Source organism: Rattus norvegicus, chromosome 10 (assembly GCF_036323735.1).
Source record: "Rattus norvegicus strain BN/NHsdMcwi chromosome 10, GRCr8, whole genome shotgun sequence".
Taxonomy (NCBI): domain Eukaryota; kingdom Metazoa; phylum Chordata; class Mammalia; order Rodentia; family Muridae; genus Rattus; species Rattus norvegicus.
Genome location: NC_086028.1, coordinates 45,993,428 through 46,019,030, shown reverse-complemented (window position 1 = coordinate 46,019,030; position 25,603 = coordinate 45,993,428). Strand labels below are relative to the sequence as shown.

General features: G+C 43.7%; 1 protein-coding gene, 1 non-coding gene and 1 pseudogene across 9 annotated transcripts in view; all 3 read right to left on the bottom strand.

Moving 5' to 3' along the window:
• The window catches only part of Dhrs7b (dehydrogenase/reductase 7B), a 32,654-nt gene extending 17,468 nt beyond the window's left edge, over nucleotides 1–15,186 (bottom strand). The window contains exons 1-2 of one of the 8 annotated variants that reach the window (XM_039085405.2): nucleotides 15,028–15,175; nucleotides 11,366–11,512 (exon numbers count right to left, since the gene is read on the bottom strand). Coding sequence is in view for 3 of the 8 variants with exons in the window: in XM_039085407.2 (XP_038941335.1) it covers nucleotides 15,028–15,047 (20 nt within the window). In the remaining 5 variants the exon portion in view is untranslated. Of the gene's footprint in view, nucleotides 1–5,768; nucleotides 5,929–11,365; nucleotides 11,513–11,551; nucleotides 11,585–15,027 lie in introns of those variants that run through there. The other 7 variants (XM_039085406.2, XM_006246472.5, XM_063268623.1 and 4 more) reach the window with 7 other exon arrangements.
• On the bottom strand, nucleotides 4,236–4,378 carry LOC120095440 (small nucleolar RNA SNORA48). Its single transcript, XR_005490912.1, has one exon. It is a non-coding gene; the product is annotated as a small nucleolar RNA SNORA48 (small nucleolar RNA).
• On the bottom strand, nucleotides 16,715–17,579 carry Btf3-ps15 (basic transcription factor 3, pseudogene 15; annotated as a pseudogene).

Sequence of the window (25,603 nt, the reverse complement as noted above, 5' to 3'; positions counted from 1 at the left end):
TAAATCTGAAAATCACAAAACAGGTCCTAGAACTCTCCAGGGCATAGGGAGGAATTGGTCCAGGCCTGTAAAAAGGAAATCATGCAATACTAAAAGCAAACTGGGCCAAAGGGCCGTCAGAGCTCCAAATGCAAGACTAAAATTTTTCTGAAGAAATCTGAAAATTCCTATCTATTTTCCAAAAGTCTGAGCAGGGCCAGTTACAGTGATGCCCAGCTATAATGCTAGCACTAGGGCAAAAGCAGAAGGAATGGCCAGTAAGTACCAGACCAGTCAGAGAAGAGGAAGTGGGGAGGGAGGGCACCAAGACCACCGGCCTACTCTTCAACCCCAACTCTGGTTAATCATTAGCAACTGGAGAGCCCACCTGCTCTGCACCACCTGAAGTAGAGAAACCACCTGCTCTTCAGTCCCAGCTCCTAGTCATCTCTGCTGTTTGGTACACGGAGACTTTGGCCTGAACCCCAAGACTCCTACTAGGTCAGGGAGTCAGCAGTGTGTGGCCTCACACCCAGGCTCCTCCCAGCTTTGTTTATAAAATACAGCCAGGTCCGTGTAGCCAACCAGCACAGCCCTCACTGTGCCTGTTGCTTTCTTTCCCTAGGAGCTATTATCTTTCTTTTATCTCTGTAGACTGGCTTCCTGGCTACCTGCCCTCCAGGCTCCAGTAAAAAGGCTGCTCTGTTACTTGTGCTAATATCTTTTTTTTGTTTTTGTTTTTAAGATTTACTTATTTTATTTATATGAGTACACTGTAGCTGTTTTCAGACACACCAGAAAAGAGCATCAGATTCTACTACAGATGGTTGTGAGTCACCATGTGGGTGCTGGGAATTGAACTCAGGACCTCTGGAAGAGCAGTCAGTGCTCTTAACAGCTGAGCCATCTCCCCAGCCCTTGTGCTAATATCTTTAACCCTCTCCTTTTAGTCTCCCTTTCACAAAACTCCTATCAGCCCTGCCTCCTTTCTTTCTACCATTCCTTCTGTGTATACCCCTGCCTCTACATGGCAGCCAGTTACTGATCACAGATCTCCCTGTGACAGTAACCAGTATACTAGTACACACAATACTGCTGGTGTCCCTTTATTCTCTAAAGCATTCAATGCTTAAGGAAGGAATGACTTTCGTATTGGCAACTGGCACTCCATTTTCATGGTGGATTTATTGTGGACTTCCACGGGCCAACTTGCAGTGAAGTCTTAGGATAAAGCCTGGTGCCCTGCACATGTATAGAAGAAAAGCATCACCTCACCCTACAACAGTCTGTCCTGAACACTGCAAACACCCCACTAAAGTAGAAAGGCAAGCTGAAAAAAAACTGCACATAAGGAGTAGAATCTGCCCTAGAGAAAGTATGTTGCATGCAGCAAAGCCAGAAGGGCAAAGCCATCTGTGGGGGTTTGAGTGAAAATGGCCCCGATAGGCTCACATATTTGCATAGTTGGTCAACACTCCTATGTGAAGGAATTAGGAAATGTGGTCTTGTTAGAGGAAGTGTCACTGAGGGTGGACTTTGATGTTTCAAAAAGCCCATCCCAAGCCCAGCGTCTCTCTCTTCCTGCTCCTGCAGATCTAGTAGAACTCTGAACTACTTCTCCGGCATGTCTGCCTGCGTGCCACTATGCTTCCCGCCATGACGATATGGGCCGAGCCTCTGAAACTGTAAGCAAACCTGGATTAAGTGTGTTCTCTCACATGAGTTGGTGTGGTCATGGTGTCTCTTCACAGCAATAAACCAAAGTAACTAAGAAGGAAGGAGCGGGTTGTTTCTGTGATGGGCCTGACCATGCTGCTTCTTGGTGGAATGTGGAGTGAGTTAGGAAAGCAGCTGAACACTTAATTAGGTGGGCTCATGAGCCGTGCAAGTAGTAGAAGCATGGAAGACAATGGCTCTGAGAGCAGTGTAGGCCTTAGAGGAGAAAACTTGTTAGGTGGCCTAGAGACCTGTTCTTGTGCTATGCTGGCAGATGATGCAACGGTTTGCCCTTGTCCAAAAACATCTGGCCGAAGTAGAAGTGGAGCATTTTGGATTAATGGCATTAGCAGAGGATATTTCAAGACAATCTAGTATTGACTGTGTCACGTGGTTACTAGTGGTCACTCTTAGGCAAATCTATAATGAAAAGGAGCAAACTGAGCAAGGAAAAATAAAAAGTGTACACTTTGCGGGGGAAAGGAGCACCAGGAAATGTAATGAAGTAGAGATAAAAAGTTTAAAGGAAAGCCCGACGCTAAGGGGGTGCTGACCTCAAGACAGGATCCCACCCAGCTAGGCTCCTGATTGACGAAAAGGAATTACAGCAAATTTTTTATGTATGTGAGTACACTGTAGCTGTCTTCAGACACACCAGAAGAGGGCATCAGCTCTCATTACAGATTGCTGTGAGCCACCATGTGGTTGCTGGGATTTGAACTCAGGACCTCTGGAAGAGCGGTCAGTGCTCTTAACCACTGAGCCATCTCTCCAGCTCCATGAGAAGAAATTAAAGAAAAGCTTGAGCAGAGACAGAAACCATCCAAACCAGAAAGCTGGTGAAAATGTATTTGAACAAAGAGGCCAAGTTCCAGTGCTAGCAAACAGAAGTTAGCAGTGCTGGCCACATGGTTCTTCTGGCTTTAGAGTCAAGAACACAAGAAAAGGATCATGGAATCTCCCTCCAAGGCTAAGGAAAGCTGCTGAGGCCAGGCATGTCAGAGTGTCCCTGTGTGGAGGCCCAGAGAAGCTATTGTGTGAAGCTTTGATGTTGGCAATGCCTAGGTCATTGTATACCTGCCAATGGGGAGCTGCTGACAGGGAATGGACCCAGCCCAAGAGAAATAAGAGCAATGCAGTCAACAAAGTTGAAAGGAATTAGAGATCTGAAGAGCAGCACTTTGACACCAAACATGGGAGATACAGAATTTGAAGTTTTTCCTTAAGTTTTTGGTCTTACTCTCATCTATACTGTTTCCAACCTTTTGGAATAGCAGTATATATCCTTTGCCCTTGTATATTGGAAATATGCAATCTGGTTTATTTATTTATTTATTTATTTTTGTTCTTTTATTCGGAGCTGGGGACCGAACCCAGGACCTTGCGCTTCCTAGGCAAGCGCTCTACCACTGAGCTAAATCCCCAACCCCCCCCCCTTTTTTTTTTTTTGCAGGAGTTACAGTTAAGAAATTGCCTTTAGTCTCAAGAGACTTTGGATTTTTTTTAAAGATTTATTTATTTATTTATTTAATGTATGAGCACACTGTAGCTGTCTTCAGACACACCAGAAGAGGGCATCAGATCCCATTACAGATGGTTGTGAGCCACCATGTGATTGCTGGAACTCAGGACCTCTGGAAGAGCAGTCAGTGCTCTTAACCGCTGAGTCATCTTGCCAGCCCTGAGGCTTTGGTCTTAAACAGTGTTGAGACTGTGATAGGCTATGAGAACTTCTGAAGTTGCAATAAATGCATTTTGCATTATGATATATGGCTCCAGGCTTATTGGTGACAAGGAGTAAAACGTGATAGAATGAAATATCTGTCACAGGCTCACAGATCTGAATACTTGGTCACCATAGAGTGGTACTATTTGAAAGGACTAGGAGGTGTGGCCTTGAAAGAAATACATCACTGGGGGTGACTCTGAGATTTCAAAAAGTCCATTCCAAACCCAGAGTCTCTCTCTTGCTGCTGCCTACGGATGCAGATGTAGAACCATGTCTGCTTGCACACTACCATACAACTCCCTGCCATGATGACGATGAACTAAACCTCTAAAACAGTAGGCAAGCCCCAGTTAAATACTTTCTTTTATAAGACTTGCTGTGGTCATGGTGTCTCTTCACAGCAATAGAACACTGACTAAAACATTATCTGAGTCCTTTGATATCAGACATGGAGCTATAGGATCTGCAGTTTGCCTTGCTAGGTTTCCATCTTGCTTTGACCCAGGGTTTCCTCACTGTGCTCCATTCCTCTCTTTTGGATTGGTAACATATTTTCTGTGACATTGTATGTTGGATATATGTAATTTGCCTTTTGATTTTAAGAGTTATAATTAAGAGATTGCTTTGAGTCTCAGAAGAGACTTTGGAAATTGTTTTTCCAAGTCAGGGTTTCTCTGTCTGGCCCTGGCTATCCTAGAACTCACACTGTAGATCAGGTTGGCCTTGAACTTAGAGACTGACTTTCCTCTGTATCCTAAGTGCTAGGATTAAAGGCCTGAGCCGCTGCCATCACCACCCAGATTTTTTTTTAAAGTGTGCCCAAGCATGAAACAGCTTTGGCCACCAAGCCAGGAGGCATCAAGCTAGGATGAACAAAGGCCTGCCATCGGCTCTGCCCCTCACTGATATAGGAACAGCACCACCAAGGTGTCTCTTTGCCCATTGCCAGGGGTTGAGACTCTGAACTTTTAAACAGTATTGAGACAGTGGAAGACTATGAGGACTTTTGCAGTTGCACTAAATGCATTTTATATTATAGTATGGCTCCAAGCCTATGGGGCCAGGGAGCAGAATGTCATGGGTTTAATGAGAATGGCCTGTATTGGTTAGTTCATTTGAATGCTTGGTCCCTAGTTGTGGAACTGTTGGGGAAGGACTAGGAGGAGTAGACTTATTGGAGGGGATGTGTCACTGGAGGTGGGCTCTGAGGTTTCAAAGTTGAAGCTATCCCCAGTTAACACTCTCTGCTTCTTGTGTATGGATCAGGATGTAAGCCCTCAGCTACTACTCCCTCGACATGCCTGCCTTCCTGCTGCCACACTCCCTACCACCATAATGGTGTCATAGACTCACCCTCTGAAACTGTGGGCCCCCAATAAACTCTTGTATAAGTTGTTCATAGTGTCTTAGCAATAGAAAACTAAGACATTATACTAATATATCCAGCAAACTTCAATTATCATAAATGAAGGAGTAACAATTTTCCATGACAAAAGCTGAAGAGATTGATGACCACCAAGCCAGTCCTACAGACAATATTGGATGAGAAAGATAATTACATTCAAGAGGCTACAGAGAAGGAATTAACAAGGCTAAGACAGTTGTTAAACAGATGAGGACTAAGAAAACATCAAAGACAAACAAACAAAAAACAGCAAAATGACAGGACACAAAGATACACCTTTCAAGAACAACTGAATGTTAACTGTCAATTCTCCTATAAAGATGCAGGCCACCATATTGGATTAGAATCTGGGGCTGGAGAGATGGCTCAGCAGTTAAAAGCACTGACTGTTCTTCCAGAGATCCTGAGTTCAATTCCCAGCAACCACATGGTGGCTCACAACCATCTGTAATGAGATCTGGCGCCCTCTTCTGGTGTGTCTGAAGACAGCAACAGTGTACTCACATGAATTATTTAAATAAATCTTAAAAAAAGAAAAGAAGGGGTTGGGGATTTAGCTCAGTGGTAGAGCACTTGCCTAGCAAGTGCAAGGCCCTGGGTTCAGTTCCCAGCTCCGAAAAAAAAAAAAAAAAAAAAAAAAAGAAAAAGAAAACAGATTCCTTCCTTTTGTTACCCCTAAGAAACATACTTCATCAAGAACAGACAGTGTCCTGGAGTGAAAGACAGAACTCAAGTTCCTTTCCTGTCACTATAATAAACACCACGACCATATGAAACTTAGGGAAAGAAAGGATTTTTCAGTTTACCCTTACAGACAATAGTCTGAAGGAAGTCAGAGCAGGAAGCAAAGGCAGGAACCTGGAGCAGATATCTGCTGAGACCCTCTGAGTCTCTCTTGGGTACATGTTCGGCTAGCTTTCCTATACAGCCCAGACCTACCTGGTGCTCCCCACGGTGATGGTGCCACCTCCACATCAATTAGAAGTCATGACAGTTCTCTACAGACATGCCCACAGGCCAATCTAACCAAAGCAGTTCTTCGATTGAGATGCTCCCTCTTAGATGACAGGGGATGTCAAGTTGACACCTAAAGCTATAACTAGAACAAACGGGGAAGACATTCCAAAGAAATGCAACCAAAACCAAGCAGGTGTCACTATTCTAATATCTGATACAAATAGACTAAAAGATACTAAATAGACTACAATGCATACCCTGTCAGAAGAGGTAAAAACAGTCACTTCATACTGCTCAAGGGAGCAATATATCAAGAAAATTATAGTTCTAAGTATATAAACCGACTGATTAATCCCAACATTCTAACAGTCGGTAACTTTAAAAGCTCCACTCTCATCATTAGACAGATTAACATGACAAAAACATAAACAGTGAAACAATATAGTTAAATGGCACCATAAATCAAATGACCCTAATGGACATCTGCAGGACATTTTACCCAATACCCAATTTTTCTCAGTAGTTCATGGACCTTTCTCTAAAACATATCACTTATTTGAACACAAAGCAGTTCACAACAAATACCAGAAAACTGAAATAATGCCTTCTCTTCTACCTGACTACTCTGGGACAATCAGGAGATGAGAGATGGCTCAGCAGTTAAGAGCACACACTGTTCTTGCAGAGGACCCAGATTCAGTTCTCACATGTCACATGATGCTAACAACTCTAGTTCCAGGATCTCTGACTCTCACAGGCTCCTGAATGTATGTGGAACACATAAAATAATCAATGGAATAAAAGAGAGGGCCTATAGTCTATGCAATTATTGCACCTGAATTTTTTTACAGATTTATGTATTAGATATAAGTACACTGTAGCTGTCTTCAGACACAGCAGAGAGGGCATCGGATCTCATTACAGATGGTTGTGAGCCACCACATGGTTGTTCACTCAGGACCTCTGGAAGAGCAGTCAGTGCTCGTAACCACTGAGCCATCTCTCCAGTTTGCCACCTGAATTTTGACAAAGCAAAAAACATACTGGCTAAAAGAAAGTATCTTCAACAACTGGTGCTAAGGAAACGCTATGTCTCCATTTAGACAAATGAACTCCATCTTTGTCTCTTACCTTGCACAAAAATCAATTCCAAATGACCAAACCTCAAGTTGAAGTTGAACATACACTTACACATACAGGAATATATAAGGATTTTCTGACTACAATTCTAGGCACACGGGCAATAAGACCAACAATCAGCAAATGAGACCTAGTAAAATTAAAAATCCTCTGGTCTACAAGGGAAACGGTTAACTGTGTGAAAAGGCAGTCTGCAGGATGGGAGACAGTCTTTGCCAACTATCCATCCAACAGAGGATTAGTGTCCAGAATACACAAAGAGCTTAAGAACTAACCAAGGTCCCAGGACCTGCCGTTACAGGCAACTGTGAGCTGCCAATGACAGTGCCTTAGCCCTCTCTCCAGCCCCTCTTTTCTAGCTCATGTCCAAGAAGCAAGTCCAAGGCTACCAAGACAATCCCCTATCTCCATGTCAGTGTCAGAGTGCTAGGGCCAGAGAACATCTTCAGGCCAGCAGGACCTTGCTGGAACAAGACAGTATGATGTATTTGAGGCTATCAGCCTGAGGGCAACACATCTGAAGGCATGCAGACTGGTATCAGTCACAAAGTGGGGAGCAAGGCTAGAAGATACTTCAGGTCAGTCCTGGGAAGAGCAAGCACACTGAAGCACCTCTGCTCTCCAGTAAGCGCATATGCCCAGCAACCCTGCAAACAGGGTCTGACAGAGGGGTCAGTGCCAACCCCTACAATGCAACCACTGGGAGGCAACCATCAAGGAGCAGAGTGATCATAAGGTAGGGCCGTGAGGAAGAGGACCATAAGGAGGCTGACCAATTATTACAGTTCAAAGTCTCAGCTGTTCCCCTTTAATCCAAGGCAGACTACACTACTACATACTCTGACATATGCTAATATTGCTGTATGACATTTGCCTCCAAATCTCAACATTCCCCCTAAGAAAGGGGAGGCTCATGAGCACTGGATGGTGAAGAAAACATTGCATACAGGAGAACACACTCTTGAAGGTGTCTGTGACACTGTATAAAAACAACTGCTGGGAATGGAGACTCTCACCAATCACTATAGAAAGAAAGATGTTCTGAGTGTCCAGCTGCCTGCAGCCTGCTTAGGGCTCCAGGGCTGCAGTGGAAGAAGAAGTCCTCCATGTCACGGAGGGCCCACTGGGAGTGGGCTGGCCAAGAACCAGACTTGGAAACATGGGACCCAGAGCCACTGCTGCTTTGTGACTCCTGACCATGAGTTACCTCTGAAAGAATGACACAGACACAACAAGACAGACATATGCCACTTTAATCAGGTCAAGGATCCAGGTAGGAAGCAAGCACAAATATCAGATTCAGAAATGGAGACAAAACAAAGCAACTCAAGATATTTGTGGTTGTCTGTCCCGGACAGAGCTTCCGCAATAGACAGTCCCTCACTCACTACTCATCAAGGCCTATTGTGTGCTGCCTGGGCAGACACTGAGCCATAACAAACAAACAACTGTTGTCCTAAGAGAAATAACAGTGGGACAGATGAACAAAGATAAAATAAAATGTATTATTTATACACAAACACGCCAAGCAGCTAAGGACAAAAGTAAAGCCAACAGCAATAGGAAACCTAAAGAAGTGTTTATAACTCCATAGTTCCTGAGACAAAGCTGAGATCGCAAAGACTGTCTGACTGTTAGAACTTCAATGCGCAGAGAGGCTGAAATGCTGCAAGTCAGGAGCCCAGAGTGTCTTGGGCCATTGCTAGCCTGCTTAGCAGTCATTTACTCCACATCTCTGTATGTGACCATGAGACGAATGCTCTGGAATGTACGAGCTCCTAGCTTCCACCAACCAAAGGGCTGAGGATGCTTCCCACACCATCTGTGGCTCGAAGTTGAGATCCCTCACTTTTATGGAATCCAACTACCAGATATTTCCACCAATGTGCTTGCAAAGCGACTGGAATTATGGTCTCCTTTGTTGATATTGTAAAACCTCATGAAACTATTACCGAATATTTGGGTTATATTTGGCTCCAGAATAAACTACATCATAATTCCCACTGTTTCCTGCATTACAGTTGAGAGATAAAAATTGGATTTCATATTTTTTCTAGTTATGTTCTATCCATTCAAAATATTAGCCTCTTCATATTTCTTTTCTTCTTTCAGTTAACTAAGAACCACAGGCCAGGGCCATGCTGAGAATTAACAAGACTATGGACGATGACAGGGAAGAAAGCCTGAGGCAGGAAGGCAGGAAGTGTGTGTGTGTGTGTGTGTGTGTGTGTGTGTGTGTGTGTGTGAGAGAGAGAGAGAGAGAGAGAGAGAGACAGAGACAGAGACAGAGACAGAGACAGAGAGACAGAGGGGGGGGTGGACGGAGCGGGGGAAGGGAAAGAGTCTTGCCAGCCAGGAATCAAGAATTCCGACACAATTAACATTCCCTATGACAACATTCCTTTACATACAGTTCTGAGGATGTTAAAATAGCAATGTGCTACACACTAAGTATGGCTTTACTCCTATACTGGATATTTTCCAGGAGTCTCACAATCAAAACTATAACTTTTATTTACAGTGAAACATCCAAACTCCTCACACGGCCTTGGTAATCTAGGGTGTTAACCTATTTAATGCACCTCAGGGCCCTTTTTGAAGATGTAACTTCAAAACCCAGTGCCACCCAACCCCACTCCCATGTTAGGTACATTAATGTTAGACAGCCGATCTTCAGAACTTCTCAAATTGTAACAGAAACACTGCACATACTAGATTGCAACTTTTCCCACCACTACACTATTTTCAATGGTGAAATTGTACAGTATTTCTATGAATGGAATCATAAAACAAATATCCTTTGGTGGCTGGCTTACTTCACTCAGCATAACACGGTTCAATCTTAGGCAAGGTCTCACTATGTAGCCCTGACTGGCCTGGAACTCACTATGCAGACAGACCAGGCTGGCCTTAAACTCAGATCTGCCTGCCTCTGCCCACTAAGTGCTGAGATTAAAGGCTGTGTGTCACGATGCCCAAAAGGTTTTCCTTTTTAAATGACCTATCATTTTCTACTATATACCACACTTTCTTTCTTTCAATTTTGGATTTTTGAGACAGGGTTTCTGTGTGTAGCCTTCTTGTCCTGGAACTCGCTCTGTAGACTAGGCTGACTTCAAAGTCACAGAGATCCACCTGCCTCTGAGTGCTGGAATTAAAGGCATGCACTAACACACTTTCCTCCTTTCTTCTTGCTTTTTTGTTTTTGACAATCCCATGCATATAAGCAATATATTGTGTTTGTATTTGCCCTACTGCCACTGCCATTTTGTAGTTACCTTCCTTTTACTTTAGTATCAGAGAGTGAGTGCACATGTGGGGTTAGGAGTTAAGCAAGCAGTGATACGTTTCCCACTCTGCTTCATAAACCTACTTGCATGTTTCTCTCTCAAGGCCCTTTTCATAAACTACCAACAATTTGGCAAACTGTAGAGTGTGTATTAAGAGGAAAAAATGGTATTAGCTATGTTTTCAGAACTGGACAAAATACCTGAGCAGCCACATTGAACTTTCCATTTTTTTTTTTTTTATTCTTTTTTTTCGGAGCTGGGGATCGAACCCAGGGCCTTGCGCTTCCTAGGCAAGCGCTCTACCACTGAGCTAAATCCCCAACCAGAGCAGCCACATTGAAAATGGATTCATCTGGGTCTGTGGTTTCAGAGGTTCCAGTCCACAGCAGGCTGGTTCCACATATCTGGGCCTCAGATAAGGCAGAACCTCAGAGTGGAAGGGCACAATAGAACAGGGCCCGTCACCTTAGTGATCTGAAAGGTGAGCCAGACAGAAGAAGCCAGGGCAAGATGTAGCCCCAACGCAGGCCCATCACGTGCCCCATCACCCCTAATGTACTATATCCCAATCATCTATTGAAATTGCAGATCCATCAGTAATTAGGTCGTGATTGGCCTCTGGATTCATGCCTTCACAGACATGCCCCAAAGTGTCTAATCTATACATCTTTGTTTGACCTATACATCTTTGACAACCAAGATCAAACATTACAGTATCTTACACTACAAAGAAAAAATTTTTACATTTAACCTTCTCAGTCCTTAGTCTCAGCTAAGACGTATTTTCCCTGTATCCCTCCACTTTCTCCTACAACTAATCCCATTACATGTTCCCCAGAACTTTTTACTGTTCTATATAGCACGTAGCAGAACCATAATTAATATTTAATCTTTATGAGCTATTTACAATCTCCTAACAACCTGAGAACTCCATCAACTTGATCATTTTTGGTATCTCTAAATGCCAAGCACACTGCTGGTATATATACAGTAGATAGGTAATAAATAAATATCTGTTAAACCAAGTACAATGAGGGTTCAATAAAGGAGCACTTGCCTAGAACACAAGAGTCCCTGGAAGGAAAGGGCGGGGGTGGGGGTTAGGGGGTGGGGCTAAACAATTTAGACACGTTGTTTAGCTTTTCTGACCTTCAGTTTTTTTTCATTTTTCATCCATAAAAATAAAACTTGTCAGCTTGGTGGTGGTGGTGCATGCCTTTAATCCCAACAATCAGGAAGTGGACGTCTCTGCATTAGAAATCAGCCTGGTCAGTCGTCAGTCTACAGAAACCCTATCTTGGGAAAACAAAACTTGTCAGTGTCAACAGCCCATACCTGCAGTTCCAGCACTGGGGAGGCAAAAGCTGAGGGATGAGTTTGATGCCAGCCTAGACTCCATGACACTGAAATGAGGAGGAAAAGAAAAAGAAAGAAAAAGGGGCTAAGCTACATTTTCCTCTTAGATAGGCATGTGTGTCACCAGCACATGTAACTTTATTTTACTATTCTTACCAAATCCCTAGTTAATCTGTAACTCAGAAAAAATTTATTTACCCTTATTTTATGTGCATTCATTTTGCCTACATGTATGTCTATGTGAGAGTGTCAGATCTTGGAATTACAGTTATGTGTTGCCATGTGGTTGCTGGGATTTGAACCTGGGTCCTCTGGAAGAGCAGTCAGTATCCTTAACCACAGAGCCATCTCTCCAGCCCCCTCAGGAAAAAAAAAAAAAGATTGAACAAAGATTCTTTCCAATATAGCAAGTAGTTTTTCAGCGTCTATTCTCTACAAGAAAAAGAAAATTCGGGCTGGAGAACTGACTGCTCTTCCAGAGGTCCTGAATTCAAATCCCAGCAACCACATGGTAACTTACAATCATCTGATGAGATCTGATGCCCTCTTCTGGTGTGTCTGAAGATAGCTACAGTATTAGATAATAAATAAATAAATCTTAAAAGAGGGAGGGAGGGAGGAAGAGAGAAAGAGAGAGAGAGAGAGAGAGAGAGAGAGAGAGAATGAATTCTACCTAACCTTGTACTACAATAAAAATAAATGATCCCAAACGAACTCTAAATGTTGGAAAGGAAAAAGTATTAAAGGAAGGGTCACCAGCTCATGAAACAAGAAATTTCTAAGTCTGAAAGTTCACAGAAGACATGTCCCGAAAGCTCTATGAATAAACAGCTTGCTGGGGTCAGAGAGCAAATCATGGCTGACAGAGAGACTGTGGAGTGGTGACTACCAGCAAGGTGAACAGAAACCAATAAGCAGCTGCCTTTGAATCATTCCTGTCTCCTCTAAGTAATCCCTCACCCAGGCTCCTGTAAGTCACCTTAATACATTCACCAGTTTACCAAGCTAGACTTGGATAGACTTTGGTCTGTCCTTGCTCTCTATCTTGAGTGAACAGACATTTTGTATCTTCAAAAACAAGTTAACTCTACCTGGGTCTGGCCTCCAGCCCCTGGCCTAGTGACCTCCTGCCTGGGGAGTATCTTCAACTACAGGCGACCCAATGCCTGGCACTGGGGTATGAATCTGGGCCTCCATACTAAGCCCATGCCTGGCACTTGTAACAATCTTTCAATATAGTTTCATTTACAATGACCAATTCAAAGGCAATCTTTTTTTCCCCTGAATGAACGTGGCTTTTGCACAGAGGAATGTATCTAAAAGCCTGCCTCCCTCATTAATTTGCTACAGTTTAGCTTCCAGGACTCATCTGACATATGGAGATACTACTGAGTTTACTCTGTTGTCATGAGGAAAGTGGGTATCTAATAGGCAGACAGTGTAGGTACTCCAGTTAATTCCTGCACTTCTAAAACAAGATCTTGATGGCTGTATCACTAAAGGGTCCCCTTGACACCTGCTACTTCTCTAAAGCTTTCCACTACCCCTACGGGGTGACAAGATAGAAAAGTCTTGGGGTTGGGGATTTAGCTCAAGGCCCTGGGTTCGGTTCCCAGCTCCAAAAAAAAAAAAAAAAGAAAAAGAAAAAGAAAAGTCTTTACAGGCAATTCCACTAAAAGTAGGAAGTATGCGTACCTTTGAAGCACAAAGATACCAACCTGAAATCTCTAGGTTATAAACTTCTAGGGGAGAATTGTTGCTCAAAGGGCCCGCTATGGTATGTTAGCGTTCATTATGAGAGAAGGGCCAAGGCTGTGGTATATGGGAAGCTCTAAGGACAGAGGGCCAGTGAAGTTTGTGGATATCCACAGTGGAGACTATTAATTACCATATTGACATTGCCTACACTGTGTGTTGCTCAGACAGGATGTGCTGGGCACTGAAGTAAATAAAGATCATGCAGCCCTGAGACCCAAGTTGAGATCAGCCCTAAGGAGCTAAAAGGGGAGTCCAGAAGAGTGGCACAGGACTGGCTGAAGGAGGCCTGAATGACTTTAGAAACTAAGCAGATAGTGGAGATCCTGACTGTATACGCCAGCGCCATAGGAATAGGAACCACTCGAGTGCAACAAGTGTAAGGCTTAGGAAGAGTTGTGTAATGTCATATTTCATATCAAAGAAAATCAGCATTGATATCTGCAGGGTTTGCAACAAGGGTCCCAGAATTGTCCAGAAGTGAGCAGGTTCCAAGTCCTGTGTGAGATGTTAACACCTGTTGCATTTACCGCCCTTACACTGCTATCATGCCAATGAACTCCAAGAGACTTTATTTGCAACTTGTGTAACACTTCCTGTTTTTTAGGTTTTACTGATCAGGCTTGTGAGCCACTCAAAATAATGTTTGTGATCCCTACTATTGATTCTGCCCTTGGAGCAAACTGAATAAGGCAACACATTGAAGGAAAAAAAAAAAAAAGATCAGCCCTAAGAAGCCTCTGCCTGACCATGTGAGCCTCCTGGATCCTGTAGGTGAGATCCTGCCCACCACCCCCATCTCAACACAAAGGTGTGGGAAGCCAGAGCCATCTGGCATGTGCCTACAGAGTCTTAGCAGCTACGTCTGGGGGCTAGCTGTTGCCCTGTAAAGACATTTAATAAAATATCGCCCAAAGAGAAAAATAATAAAATTAAATACCCACCTGAGAGATAGTGCAAGGTTGTGTTTGTGTGGAAAGGAGTATGTACTAACTCTCAAATCACTATACTAAAGGCTAATGAAGTGAAGAGAAATTTATGTGTACCATGTGTTGAGTACCTGCAGTTCGTGAGTACCTGAGTACCTGAGTACGTGCAGCCACTAGCTAAGCCCTTGCAAGCAAAACCTTATTTACACTTCATTACTGCCATATTTCTAAGGTTTTAACTTAAGAAACGGTCGCTGAATGTTTAAGATATCTGCCCAAAGTTCACGGACTAACCGGCACTGTTAGGCTTGGAAGAGTGTCTAATCTAAGAAAGCTATTTTTCAGGGATGTTCCGGAGTCAGTATCTTGCTTGCCCTTAAGAAAATCCAGATCTTCTAACCATCCCCGGGCAGGAGTGCCACAAACCCGGGCGCTCCAGTTCTGGGATCACGCCGCTGTAGCTGTGCACACCCGACCTAACGCGCTCTGGGCGCAGGTACCCCTCGCAGACCCTGACACGCACACACGCAGACCAGGCGACCTCCGCAATGAGCGTGCCCGGTCAACATCCAGTCCCGGTGCCTAAACCCTGCTTCCTTTACAGTGGGCCGCCGCGGGAAACCGGAAGCCATCAAGGTCCATTGCCTCCCCACATCGGGCCCCACCTCACTCAGTCACTCAAATCAGATGTACCGCGAGCTACATCTCTAGACAGGGCACAGTCCTCTTCGTTCCCCCTCACAAAGAGGTTGCTACATTCTTAACCTTTACCTAGAGGACGGAGAAATCATGGTCAATCAACTTCATGCTCCCGCCTCGGACTTGACGTAATGCAGCTAAACTCCGTCCAATCACAACACTTGGGGGACACATGCGCTTTGGAGATGCGCCCAACATCAGAAGGGTTTAGTCTGTGGTCTAAGTGACGTCAGCCTGCTTAAGTCCTTTACCTTAAATCTTCCGGAGGAAATTCTTAGTAGTGTTTTGGGTTCCATCGGTTTTCAGAAAAACTATTTGCTCTGCAAAGCTGAGTGTGATGGCTTTTGCTGTTATCTCAGTACTTGAGAGATGAAAGGAGGCAGCTCAGGAATACAAGGTTTCCTTCGGGCTAGTCTACATGACACTGTTCAAAAAGCAAAATTAAATGCTATCGCTGCCAAGATTATTATAAACAGCAATGTGATGTTGTTACATAGATGAGAAGAGGGGGTACGGGTTTTTTTGTTTGTTTGTTTGTTTGTTTGTTTTTAAAGGAGTTTAGAAACAGACCTAGACATAAGTAGTTACTTTTTCTTCCAACAAGTAGCCACATTTAACACAACTAGGAACGTAGTATTCTACTATTATTATATTAGAATATAGCACTATTATAATATTAGTACTATTTTTTTTTCGGAGCTGGGGACTGAACCCAGGGCCTTGCTCTTGCTAGGCAAGCGCTCTACCACTGAGCTAAATCCCCAACCCCAATTTAGTACTACTAATAGTGCTAAGTATAGGAAGTTTTTTCTTCTTTCTTCCCCCTCCTCCGCCCCCCTTTTTGGTTTTCTTAAAACCTGTGTTTTCTTCGTGTAGCCTTGGCTGTCTTGAAACTTGCTCTTTAAACCAGGCTGACCTTGAAGTCACAGAGATCCGCTGGTATTTGCCTCCCAAGTGCTGTGAGTTGAAGGCTAACCTGGTGGGGCTGGAGAGATGGCTCAGCGATTAAGAGCACTGACAGCTCTTCCAGAGGTCCTGAGTTCAATTCCCTGCACCACATGGTGGCTCACAGCCATCTGTAATGGGATACAATGACTTCTCCTGGTGTATCTGACAGCTACAGTGTGTGCTCATATAAATAAAATAAATCTTAAAAAATAAAAAGACTATCCTGGTTTACATAGCAAGTTTCAGGGTGGTCAGGGCTACAGAGAGAGAGAGAGAGAGAGAGAGAGAGAGAGAGAGAGAGAGAGAGAGACCGTGCCTCAAGTAATAATAACAACAGCAAAATAATTAAGAGAGAAAAAATGCAATGAAGTTTGTAATGCACATAGCTGGAAATAAATTTCATTTCAAAAGATACAAAGTTTGCAAATTTTTTTTTAGTTTTAGTTTTTCAAGAAAGGGGTTCTCTGTGTAGCCCCAGCTGTCCTAGAATTCACTCTATAGACCAGGCTGGCCTCAGAGATCTACCTGACTCTACCTCCTGAGTGCTGGGATTAAAGACGTGTCAATATTGCCCTCCAAGCAAATTTATTTTATGTTCATTGTTGTATATTTACTATAGATGGGATGAGATTGCATAGATATTTTCCTAAGGTTTATAGTGTACTTTGAGCACACTCCCCTCCGTTCTCTCTAGCCTCCCCTTTGTCATCTCCTGATCACAATGCAAATAGCTGTGTATGTCATTTCACAGCCATCTTTCCTAATCAATTGTGTTTGTATTAAAATCCTTACAAGTTTGTTTTCTTTTTTCTTTTTACTAGTCAAAGAATTTCATTAACCTTTTCCAAACTTTATTGCCAGGCATCTTCAGCTTAATTTGCTGCAAAGAATGAATTAGGCTTGAGCGAAACTAAAAAGAGCTGCAGTGTCCAGGGGGCTTGGGCTTAAAAATATTAGAGATCTAGATTTTATCAGATCAATAATAAACAAAAAATTTTTTAAAAGCAGTCATGATATAAAGCAGCAACTCCTGTTGTAACTTCTGCCAAGTGTCACCTTCTTCAGAAGTCGTTTCAACTCAGTTTGCCTCGTTCTTAGAAGCTTCATCAAAATTCTCCACCAGATCTGGAACTTCATCATCATCATCCTCTCCAGTAGCAAGTGGTGCTTTTCCATCCACAGATTGTTTGGGCCGAGCTTCAGCCGGTCTCCTCAGACTGGTCAGACCGTCTGCGCCAAGCTGTTTGAGGATGCTGGGAAGCATTTCTGTCAGCTGCTTTGTCTCGGCGTGGCCTGTCATGGGGAAGGTGTTTGCTGCCAGAGACGCCTGGACTTTAGGGTTGTTAAAGTGGATCACTGTTCCTTGGTTTGTAAACACGTTCACCTCTTCAATACCAGAGATACTGTTTACCCCTAACTTCTTTAAGGAGAACTGCAGTTTTTTATCGTCTGCTGTGGCTGTTCTGGGAACCACCTTCTCCTTTCTACGAGCAGTTCCTTTCCCACCCATGCGCCCTTGTGCCTGCAGTTTGGCGAGTTTTTCCTGGTTCATGATCGTTTCTTTCATCTTGTCGGAGTGGAAATGGGGCCTCGCGGGGGACTAAGGTTCACGCTCAGGGGGTCTCGGGCAGACCAGCTGAGATAAGGCGCACACACGCGGGGACGCAAGATGGCAGCTAGAGGGTTGTTTTCTTTTTTAAGATTTATTTATTATATATAAGTACACTGTCACAGTCTTCAGACACACCAGAAGAGGGCACCAGATCCCATTACAGATGGTTATGAGCCACCATGTGGTTGCTGGGATTTGAACTCAGGACCTCTAGAAGAGCAGTCAGTGCTCTTAACTGCTGAGTCATCTCTCCGGCTCTTTTGTTTGTTTTCTTACTTTCATTTTGAGAGATAGGATCTTCCTAAGATGTCCAACCTGGACTCAATGGACTCAAGTCATCCTCCTGCTTCTGCCTCCTGTGCACCTGGGAATATTAGATAGATAGATAGATAGATAGATAGATAGATAGATAGATAGATAGATAGATAGATAGATAGATAGATACTGGAGGTATAAGCTACTTAGAAAGGTAACAAACACAAGCTGAAAGAAAAACTCTGTTCTAGCTCTCATAAAACCAGGAAATCAGCAGTTTAGAAAGAAAGACAACTTCCAGACAACAACAGTTCGACTCTTCCAAAACCAGAGAAAAAAGCCTTCAGCCCTCCTCCATGTTTGCTGAATAGAAAGCAAGCCTAGGGAGCCACTCATGCATCATCCCCTCTTCCACTAGTGTAGTCCCAGAGAAGGACATTGCTGAGCTGGGACTTGCAGTCCCAGTGAGGAGTAAAGATGCTCTTGTCCAGAAGGGTCAGTGGGCCAACAAGGGAACCTAGGCTTCCACTCGTACTTAAGTGTAAGGAGTCACCCCTCCCTTCTCTGTGTGATGTAAGCCGAAGCCAAGGAGTGAGTTGGGGTTTCCATCACTCCTTACTGACAAGACCATTTCTCACATGTGGAAAGAGGCCATGCAGGGAGCAATAAATAGATACTCTTTCCCCTCCCAGCCAAGGCAGTGTTAATGGAGACTTATTAGAAGTCTGGGCTTCGGGCTGGAGAGATGGCTCAGTGGTTAAGAGCACTGACTGCTCTTCCAGAGGTCCTGAGTTCAATTCCCAGCAACCACATGGTGGCTCACAACCATCTGTAAAGAGATCTGATGCCCTCTTCTGGTGTATCTGAAGACAGCTACAGTGTACTTATATATAATAAATGAATAAATCTTTAAAAAAAAAAAAAAAGAAGAAGAAGTCTGGGCTTCCATTTATACCAAATAGTAACAAGGAGTTCCTCTAGGTGTCAGTGAAGGACAAGTGGAACGTACAGCCTTCCACATCTATCTGCTGATGGCAAAAAGGCATAAAATCCCCCTGCCAAAGTATTGTCCAAGGAAGCAGCCACCTTAAACGAAAAATGGAAATAGGATTCAGAATCTTACGGTACTTAGAAGTCCAGGTTTCTGTCAGAAAGCTGTAGCTTTGGGCTAGGAATATAGCACAATGGTGGAGTACTTGTAAGCATGTGCAGTGCCCTCAGTTTTATCCCTAGCGCAAGAATGAAAAGTTAAAGGCATACATTTTTATTAAGAGACTGAACTTTTCTTTAAAAAATCTTTCTATGTACGACTACCTAACCTACATGTATATCTATGCACCAATTGTGTGCTGGGCGCCCAGGGTCTCCAGAAGAGGGCATCACATATACTGAGACTGGAGTTACAGATGAGTGTGAGCGGCCTTGTGAGTACTGGGAATTTAAACTGGGTCCTCTGGAAGAGCAGCCGGTGCTCTTAACTACTGAGCCATTCATCCAGACCCCTCCCCAACCCCAAGAGACAACTTTTAGATGTAGCTAAGAGAGCAGAAAGAGAGAAGGTTAGGGTCCTAGATGCTTAAAGGATAACGTTTTCACATCTAATGAGCTTAGAAGTTATGTGAATCAAAAGATTAAATCCAGGTCCTGAAAAATAACTAAAAACAGAAAAATGTGTCAGTCAAGCCTGGAGCTGCTTCTTTGTCCTGAAACTAAAGAGGTGTGCAGTGTGTGCAACAGATGTCTCAGCTTCACAGGTTTTGTCCCTTTGGACTTCCATCAGCTGTTAATAATCAGCCTAGAAAAGGGAATTGAGAAATATACTAAGTTGCATAGACCATTTCTTTTGTTGCTGCTGTTGCTGCTGCTGCTGCTGCTGCTGCTGCTGCTGCTGCTGCTGCTGCTGCTGCTGCTGCTGCTGCTGCTGCTGTTTTAAGACAGTTTCTCACTGTTGCTCTTGGCTGTCTTAGAACTTACTCTGTAGACCAACAACTCTAACCCTAACCTCCCCAATACTGGAATTAGGCATGCACCACCGCTTCCTGGCTGCATAGACCATTTCTTTTCTTTTCTTTTTTTTATTAAAGATTTATTTATTTTATTTATTATGGCTACACTGTAGTTGTCTTCAGACACAACAGAAGAGGGTATCAGATCTCATTACAGATTGTTGTGAGACACCATGTGGTTGCTGGGAATTGAACTCAGGACCTCTGGAAGAGCAATCAGTGCTCTCAACCTCTGAACCATCTCTCCAGCCCAACCATTTCTGATTAACCTAAAATAGTAACCCTCCTTCCCAGAAGGCCCTAATTCACATATCTAACCTGGGGCTCAACTATTCCCTTTTTGTCTATGCTGTGAAAGGGACTGAACTCCCTGGGTGGGGAGTCTGCTGGAAGTTCTAAGCTAATTATTCAGTGGAATTACCCATAGTGATTCTTGCCACTCTCAAAAACGTCTTGCCACAACCTTTTTCCTTTGTTTCCTGATAGTGCTAACCCATCTTCCTTCATTCCTTTTAAAACATTTTACTTTTATTCCATGTATGTTTGTGTGTCTCTGTGTGGGGATATGTATATAAGTACAGCACCCTCAAAGATCTGAAAAGGTCATTGGATACCCAGGAGCTGGAGTTGCCACATGTGAGTGAGGAACTGAACTCAGGTGTTCAGCAGAAGCAGTGTGTATGCCAGATGGTGGTGGTGCATGCCTTTAATCCCACCGCTCGGGGGATTGATTACAAGATCTCTATTTGGGGCTGGAGAGATGGCTCAGCGGTTAAGAGCACTGACTGCTCTTCCCAGCAGGTTCTGAGTTCAAATCCCAGCAACCACATAGTGGCTTGCAGCCATCTATTAATGGGATCTGGAGCCCTCTTCTGGTGTGTCTGAAGACAACAATCACATACTCATATACGTAAAATAAATTCTTAAAATAAAAAAACAAAAAACAAGACCTCTATTTGATTTGTAGGCAGCAGGCTTTTTAAATATTCCCTCTTTCGGTTTTTTGGAAAGGCACTACCTCTCTAGGATATGTAACAACTGTTTCTGTAATAAAAGTCTGTTAGGGTAGTAGGAGATATGGCCCTTGCTCTTGCAGAGGACCTCAGTTCAGTTCTCAGCACCATAGGGTGATTCACAACCATCCACAACTCTAGTTCTGGGGCATCTGTTGTCCTCTTCTGACCTATACCAGGCATGCATATATGGTGTGCAGAAATACATGAAGCAAAATACTCATACACAGAAAATAAGATAAATATCTACAAAGAAAAAGAAAGTGCCAGGGCTATAAAATGGACTGCAGAGAGTCTAGCCCAAATTCAGTATCAAATAGACCATCTTGCAGGAGTGGGTCTCCAAAATAGAAAGCCTTATGCTTACTGCCTGACATGGGGAAATCTATTGGTATATCCATGATGAATGATGTGTGTATTGTATGTCAGTGTTGTAGCATTGGGAAGGTTGGAAATATTGTATTAGAGATGATGATTTGTGTCAACTAAAATAGGAAAGATTGTGTTCATGCTCCAGGCTTACTGCCATAGTAGAAACAGGTTAAGTTTAAAAGGTTCGAAATAGACAAAATGTAGAGGCTTTCACAGCCTCAGCCATAAGTGTGCTCTCTTTCTCGAATTCGAGGGAGTATGTGGGAAATGTTCACCAAACAATAAATGAAAATATGGGGGGGGAGCACAAGGAAATGTCAAAAAATGTCCTCTGGGTAGTCGGGAGAGCTGAATTTGAAGTCATGAGAACAGGAGAGTTAGCCCTGCCTCTCACCAGCCCTGTACCTTTTGTGAGTAACACTGTGGAACTGGCCCTTATGGCAAAGGCACAGTGAGCCAGCCCTGAGGCTGCAAGAGCAGTAGGGCTGGCTTAGCCCCTTGCCACTTGGGAGAATGGGCCTCCGGCCTTGACTGGGCAGCACAATGGAGCTGACTGTGGAGGCATGGGTGCAGGTGAGTCGGTTCTAGGACATGAGAGTGGAATTGCTGACCCTGTCTCCTGCAAGCAGCAGCATTGGGTAGCTTAGTCAGAGCAGTGATTGAGAGAGTACCCTGGTGGTGCTGATAAGGAAGAGGCTGCAGGCTAACCAGCTCAGCCACCACCCAGATGCAGAGCCAAGATTTTTACTTAGTTGCCCCACCCCAAAATCTTCATCATCTGTGACTGGTTGGTGCTGGGGATAGCTTACCATGACAGGGACTGCCTGCAGCAGCCAGGATAGAGACATCTCAGAAGCCCCGTGGCAGCTCCTTGTAAAAAAAAAGGATGGCATCTGGGACCCTGAGAAGCAGAAGACACATCCCTCCAGTGGACCCACCATCTGAAATAAGGGACTGTCCGCAGTAGGCTGGGATGGAAACATCTCAGTAGCCTGGGGCAGCTCTTTGTAAACAACAGTTGTTCCCATTTCTCCTAACCTTAGCCCTGGACACCAGCTGTATAGATTTCATTTGTGCATGACTGCTTTTCAGTTGGCTTTGGTGTGCATAATTATTCTATTAAATCTGACTTTCCTACTCCCTTCTTCTGCTTTGGTGAATTCTGTGAAACTAGATGTTCCTTGATGTAATGATTCTTAAGTAATTAAAAATTGAGGCATAGGGGCACCGCACAGCACAGCCCTAATGGCCCAGGTGCATGCCATGTGTTCTCATCTTGGAAACGATGTAATAACTGCACAATGGTAGTTCCAGATTAATGTTTGACTTGCAAAGAAAGATTGAAGAAATTATTAGAAAATGAAAAAGCCAACATTGGGACCCTGAGAAAGGAAAAAAAAACTAGTGAAGTTATGAAATAAGTTTTGCACAATATTTGAAAGTGGTTCCTGGATAAGCAAGTATAGAATGCATAAAATTATATACTAGTAAAACTAAGTCAAAAACACTGGGACTCTTAGTAGAGTCATTGTGTGCAGAAGCAGAAGCAGAACTGCTGAGTTAAGGGTTAACAATTCTTTCTGGGTTGGGGATTTAGCTCAGCAGTAGAGTGCTTGCCGGGCAAGGCCCTGGGTTCCGTCCCCAGCTGGGGGGGGGGGGAGAAAAAAAAAGAAAAAAAAAGAAAAAGTTTAAAAAAAAACAATTCTTTCTGGCCAGTGCCTAGCAGCTTTGCCTATGTCATTTATCATAGAGCGTCACAGGAAAATGCAAGTAGCTGACCTCGGAGCTCTGAGCTCTGAAGTATAATAAGTCAAAGGTTAAAGTCTAAATAATGATAAATTTGCAACTAATATTTCTTTGGCCACAGACCTGAGGATAGGGGGAGCTTGAAACTTTGGGGAACAATTGTAATTCTTCTTTGTGGGATGTTGTTATTCTTTTGAATTTGATTTGACAGTGATTTTATAATGTCTTTTTTTCTACCTGCTTTTGGAGTAGCAGTAAAACACTGGGGCAAGAGAAAGATGAGAGAGTGAGGTGCATATGAGGTGTGTATAGGGTGGAGAGAATGTGAGAGTGTGAGAAGTGTGTGTGTGTGTGTGTGTGTGTGTGTGTGAGAGAGAGAGAGAGAGAGAGAGAGAGAGAGAGAGAGAGAGAGAGAGAGAGAAACTTTAAGCCTTGAAAAATTGGCTGTCAGTTTGTTCCCAAAAGTTGTCTGTTTATTATGCGCCTTCCAGATATTCCTGCTTCCAGTTGAGAAGTCCGATCCTGTGTCGAGGCTGGACCCTGACAGGATGGGACATGTGAAAGGGCCAGTTCAGATGATCCAGAACTGCAGAATCTCCACGACACAGGGCAACAACAGGATAACCCAGAGGAGTCCTGGTGAGGATCCAAAACTGAGGGGTCACAGAAGCCAGAGACCTCAAACCAAACCAATGGCACATTGCAATGAACATTAGCAAGTGGAGATGTATGGACAGAGGGATGTACTGTGGGACACTGTGACATATTACAGCATGTACGGCAAGATGTTGCCTATGCTTTGTTTTGTGATGTTTGTATGTTATTTATTGGGGGGGGGAGGGTAGATATGAGGAGACTGGGAGATGAGTGGGACTGGGCTGCATGATGTGAAACTCACAAAGAATCAATAAAAAGTTTTTTTTAATGTCCTATGTGGATATAATGCAATTGAAAAACTAAGTAAACATCTCTCAATCCCAGACTGGAAAAAGGGAGTAATGTTAGAATGTTAGTACTTCTTCCCTATGGTGCCTTTCCTCTCCCTCCCTCTCTTGCTTGCTTAGGACCTCTTCTCTATAATAAGCTTAGACAATGTATCTCTTTCTGAGTCCATTGACAGGTGATCCTTCAACAACAGCTGCCATTGGGAAGAGAGAGAGAGAGAGAGAGAGAGAGAGAGAGAGAGAGAGAGAGAGAGAGACTCAGGTCAATGGCCTGACAATGGCCAGGGGACATTTGCTTGGTCCTGGACTAGTAAGCTATGAAGTTTCATGGATATTCTGTCAGTTAGGTTTCTCCAAAGGAACAGAGCACAATATTTTATATATACATAGAAAACAAAACTATATATAAAAATCTAGATAGAAAGTTGATAGAATATATATACCTATATGTATATATACATATTTATGGATTCTGTGTGTGTGGTGCACACACACAGACACAGACACACACACACACAGACACACACACACTTTATTAGATTACCTTACAGGATACACTCCAGATAGTCCTACAAAGTCCTTCTCACTGTGGAACAGCCAAAATCTGCTAGTTCAGTCCATGAAACTGGCTGCCTCAGCAGTCTCAATCTGGTTCTGGGGTTCTTGGAGGATTCCTAGAGAGCTGCTGGTTTTCAGTTTACATTGGAATCTTAAGGAAGTTGGACTTAGCACCAGCCCCAGCAACAGCACAAACTTGCCAGCAAGAGTAAAAGGCAAGCAGGCAGAAAAGCAAAGCTTCCTTCTTCTAAGTTCTTTTATCTGGGTTGCCATCAGAAGGTGTGGGTCTCCCTGCTTCCAATAACCTGATTAAGGAGAATCCCTCCGGTGCCTAGCAGTTTGGGTCCCAGTTCATTTCAGATGCAGTCAAAGTAGACAAACAGGATTAGTGATCACATTCTCTACTGAGGTCACAGGAGATGTAACAGCTTTAGGGACCAAATGAGAGAGATTAGTTCTGCCCTACCTAGCTCTATGCTCCTCTTCAGCGTGAAGCACTGATGATCCTTTAAGCTATCATCTTCAGGAGTTCATCTGGGCCTGCTTGAAACTGACCATTCATAAAGGAAGGGGTGGGAAATCGTGGAAGCCTCACCTTGGTATCCAGCTACCCTCACAACTAGTTGTATGTGGTTCTTCCCTTGGAGCCTGGGAGGAGGGCTGAAGTATACAGGTAGGTAAGAACCAAGAGAGGGGAGCTCCATTTATGGGGCCATGGGTTGGCCATCATCCCTGCACAGAACAGTCCTTTCCATATGACAGCTTTAAGGCCACCAACTCTCTTGCCTGTAACCCCTGACCATATTGCTCTGTAAGCAAGCCTATTCATGGTCCTCTCAGGTGTACCTTGGTGAGATCAGACTGAGGGGTAAGTAGATGTTTCCTTAGTTATGCACTATACAACCCAGGACAATGCAATCGCAGGTTTTTCCGCCTGTATCCCACTTCCTGAAATAATGACTCTGAGACTTAATTACTTATGAATGCCTAGGCCACAAGCTTTGGCTCATTCCTAACTAACCCTGGGCTCAGAATTTAATTAACCTGTTTATTCTATTTCTGTGAGGTCCACATAGCTGGGCAGCTCTTCTCAGTTTCATATGCCTGTCTCCTCAGAGTTGGGGCGAATCTCCTCCTGCATCTGGCTCTACCCCAGAGTTTCTCCCTCCCTACTGGAACTCCCACCTCCTATTT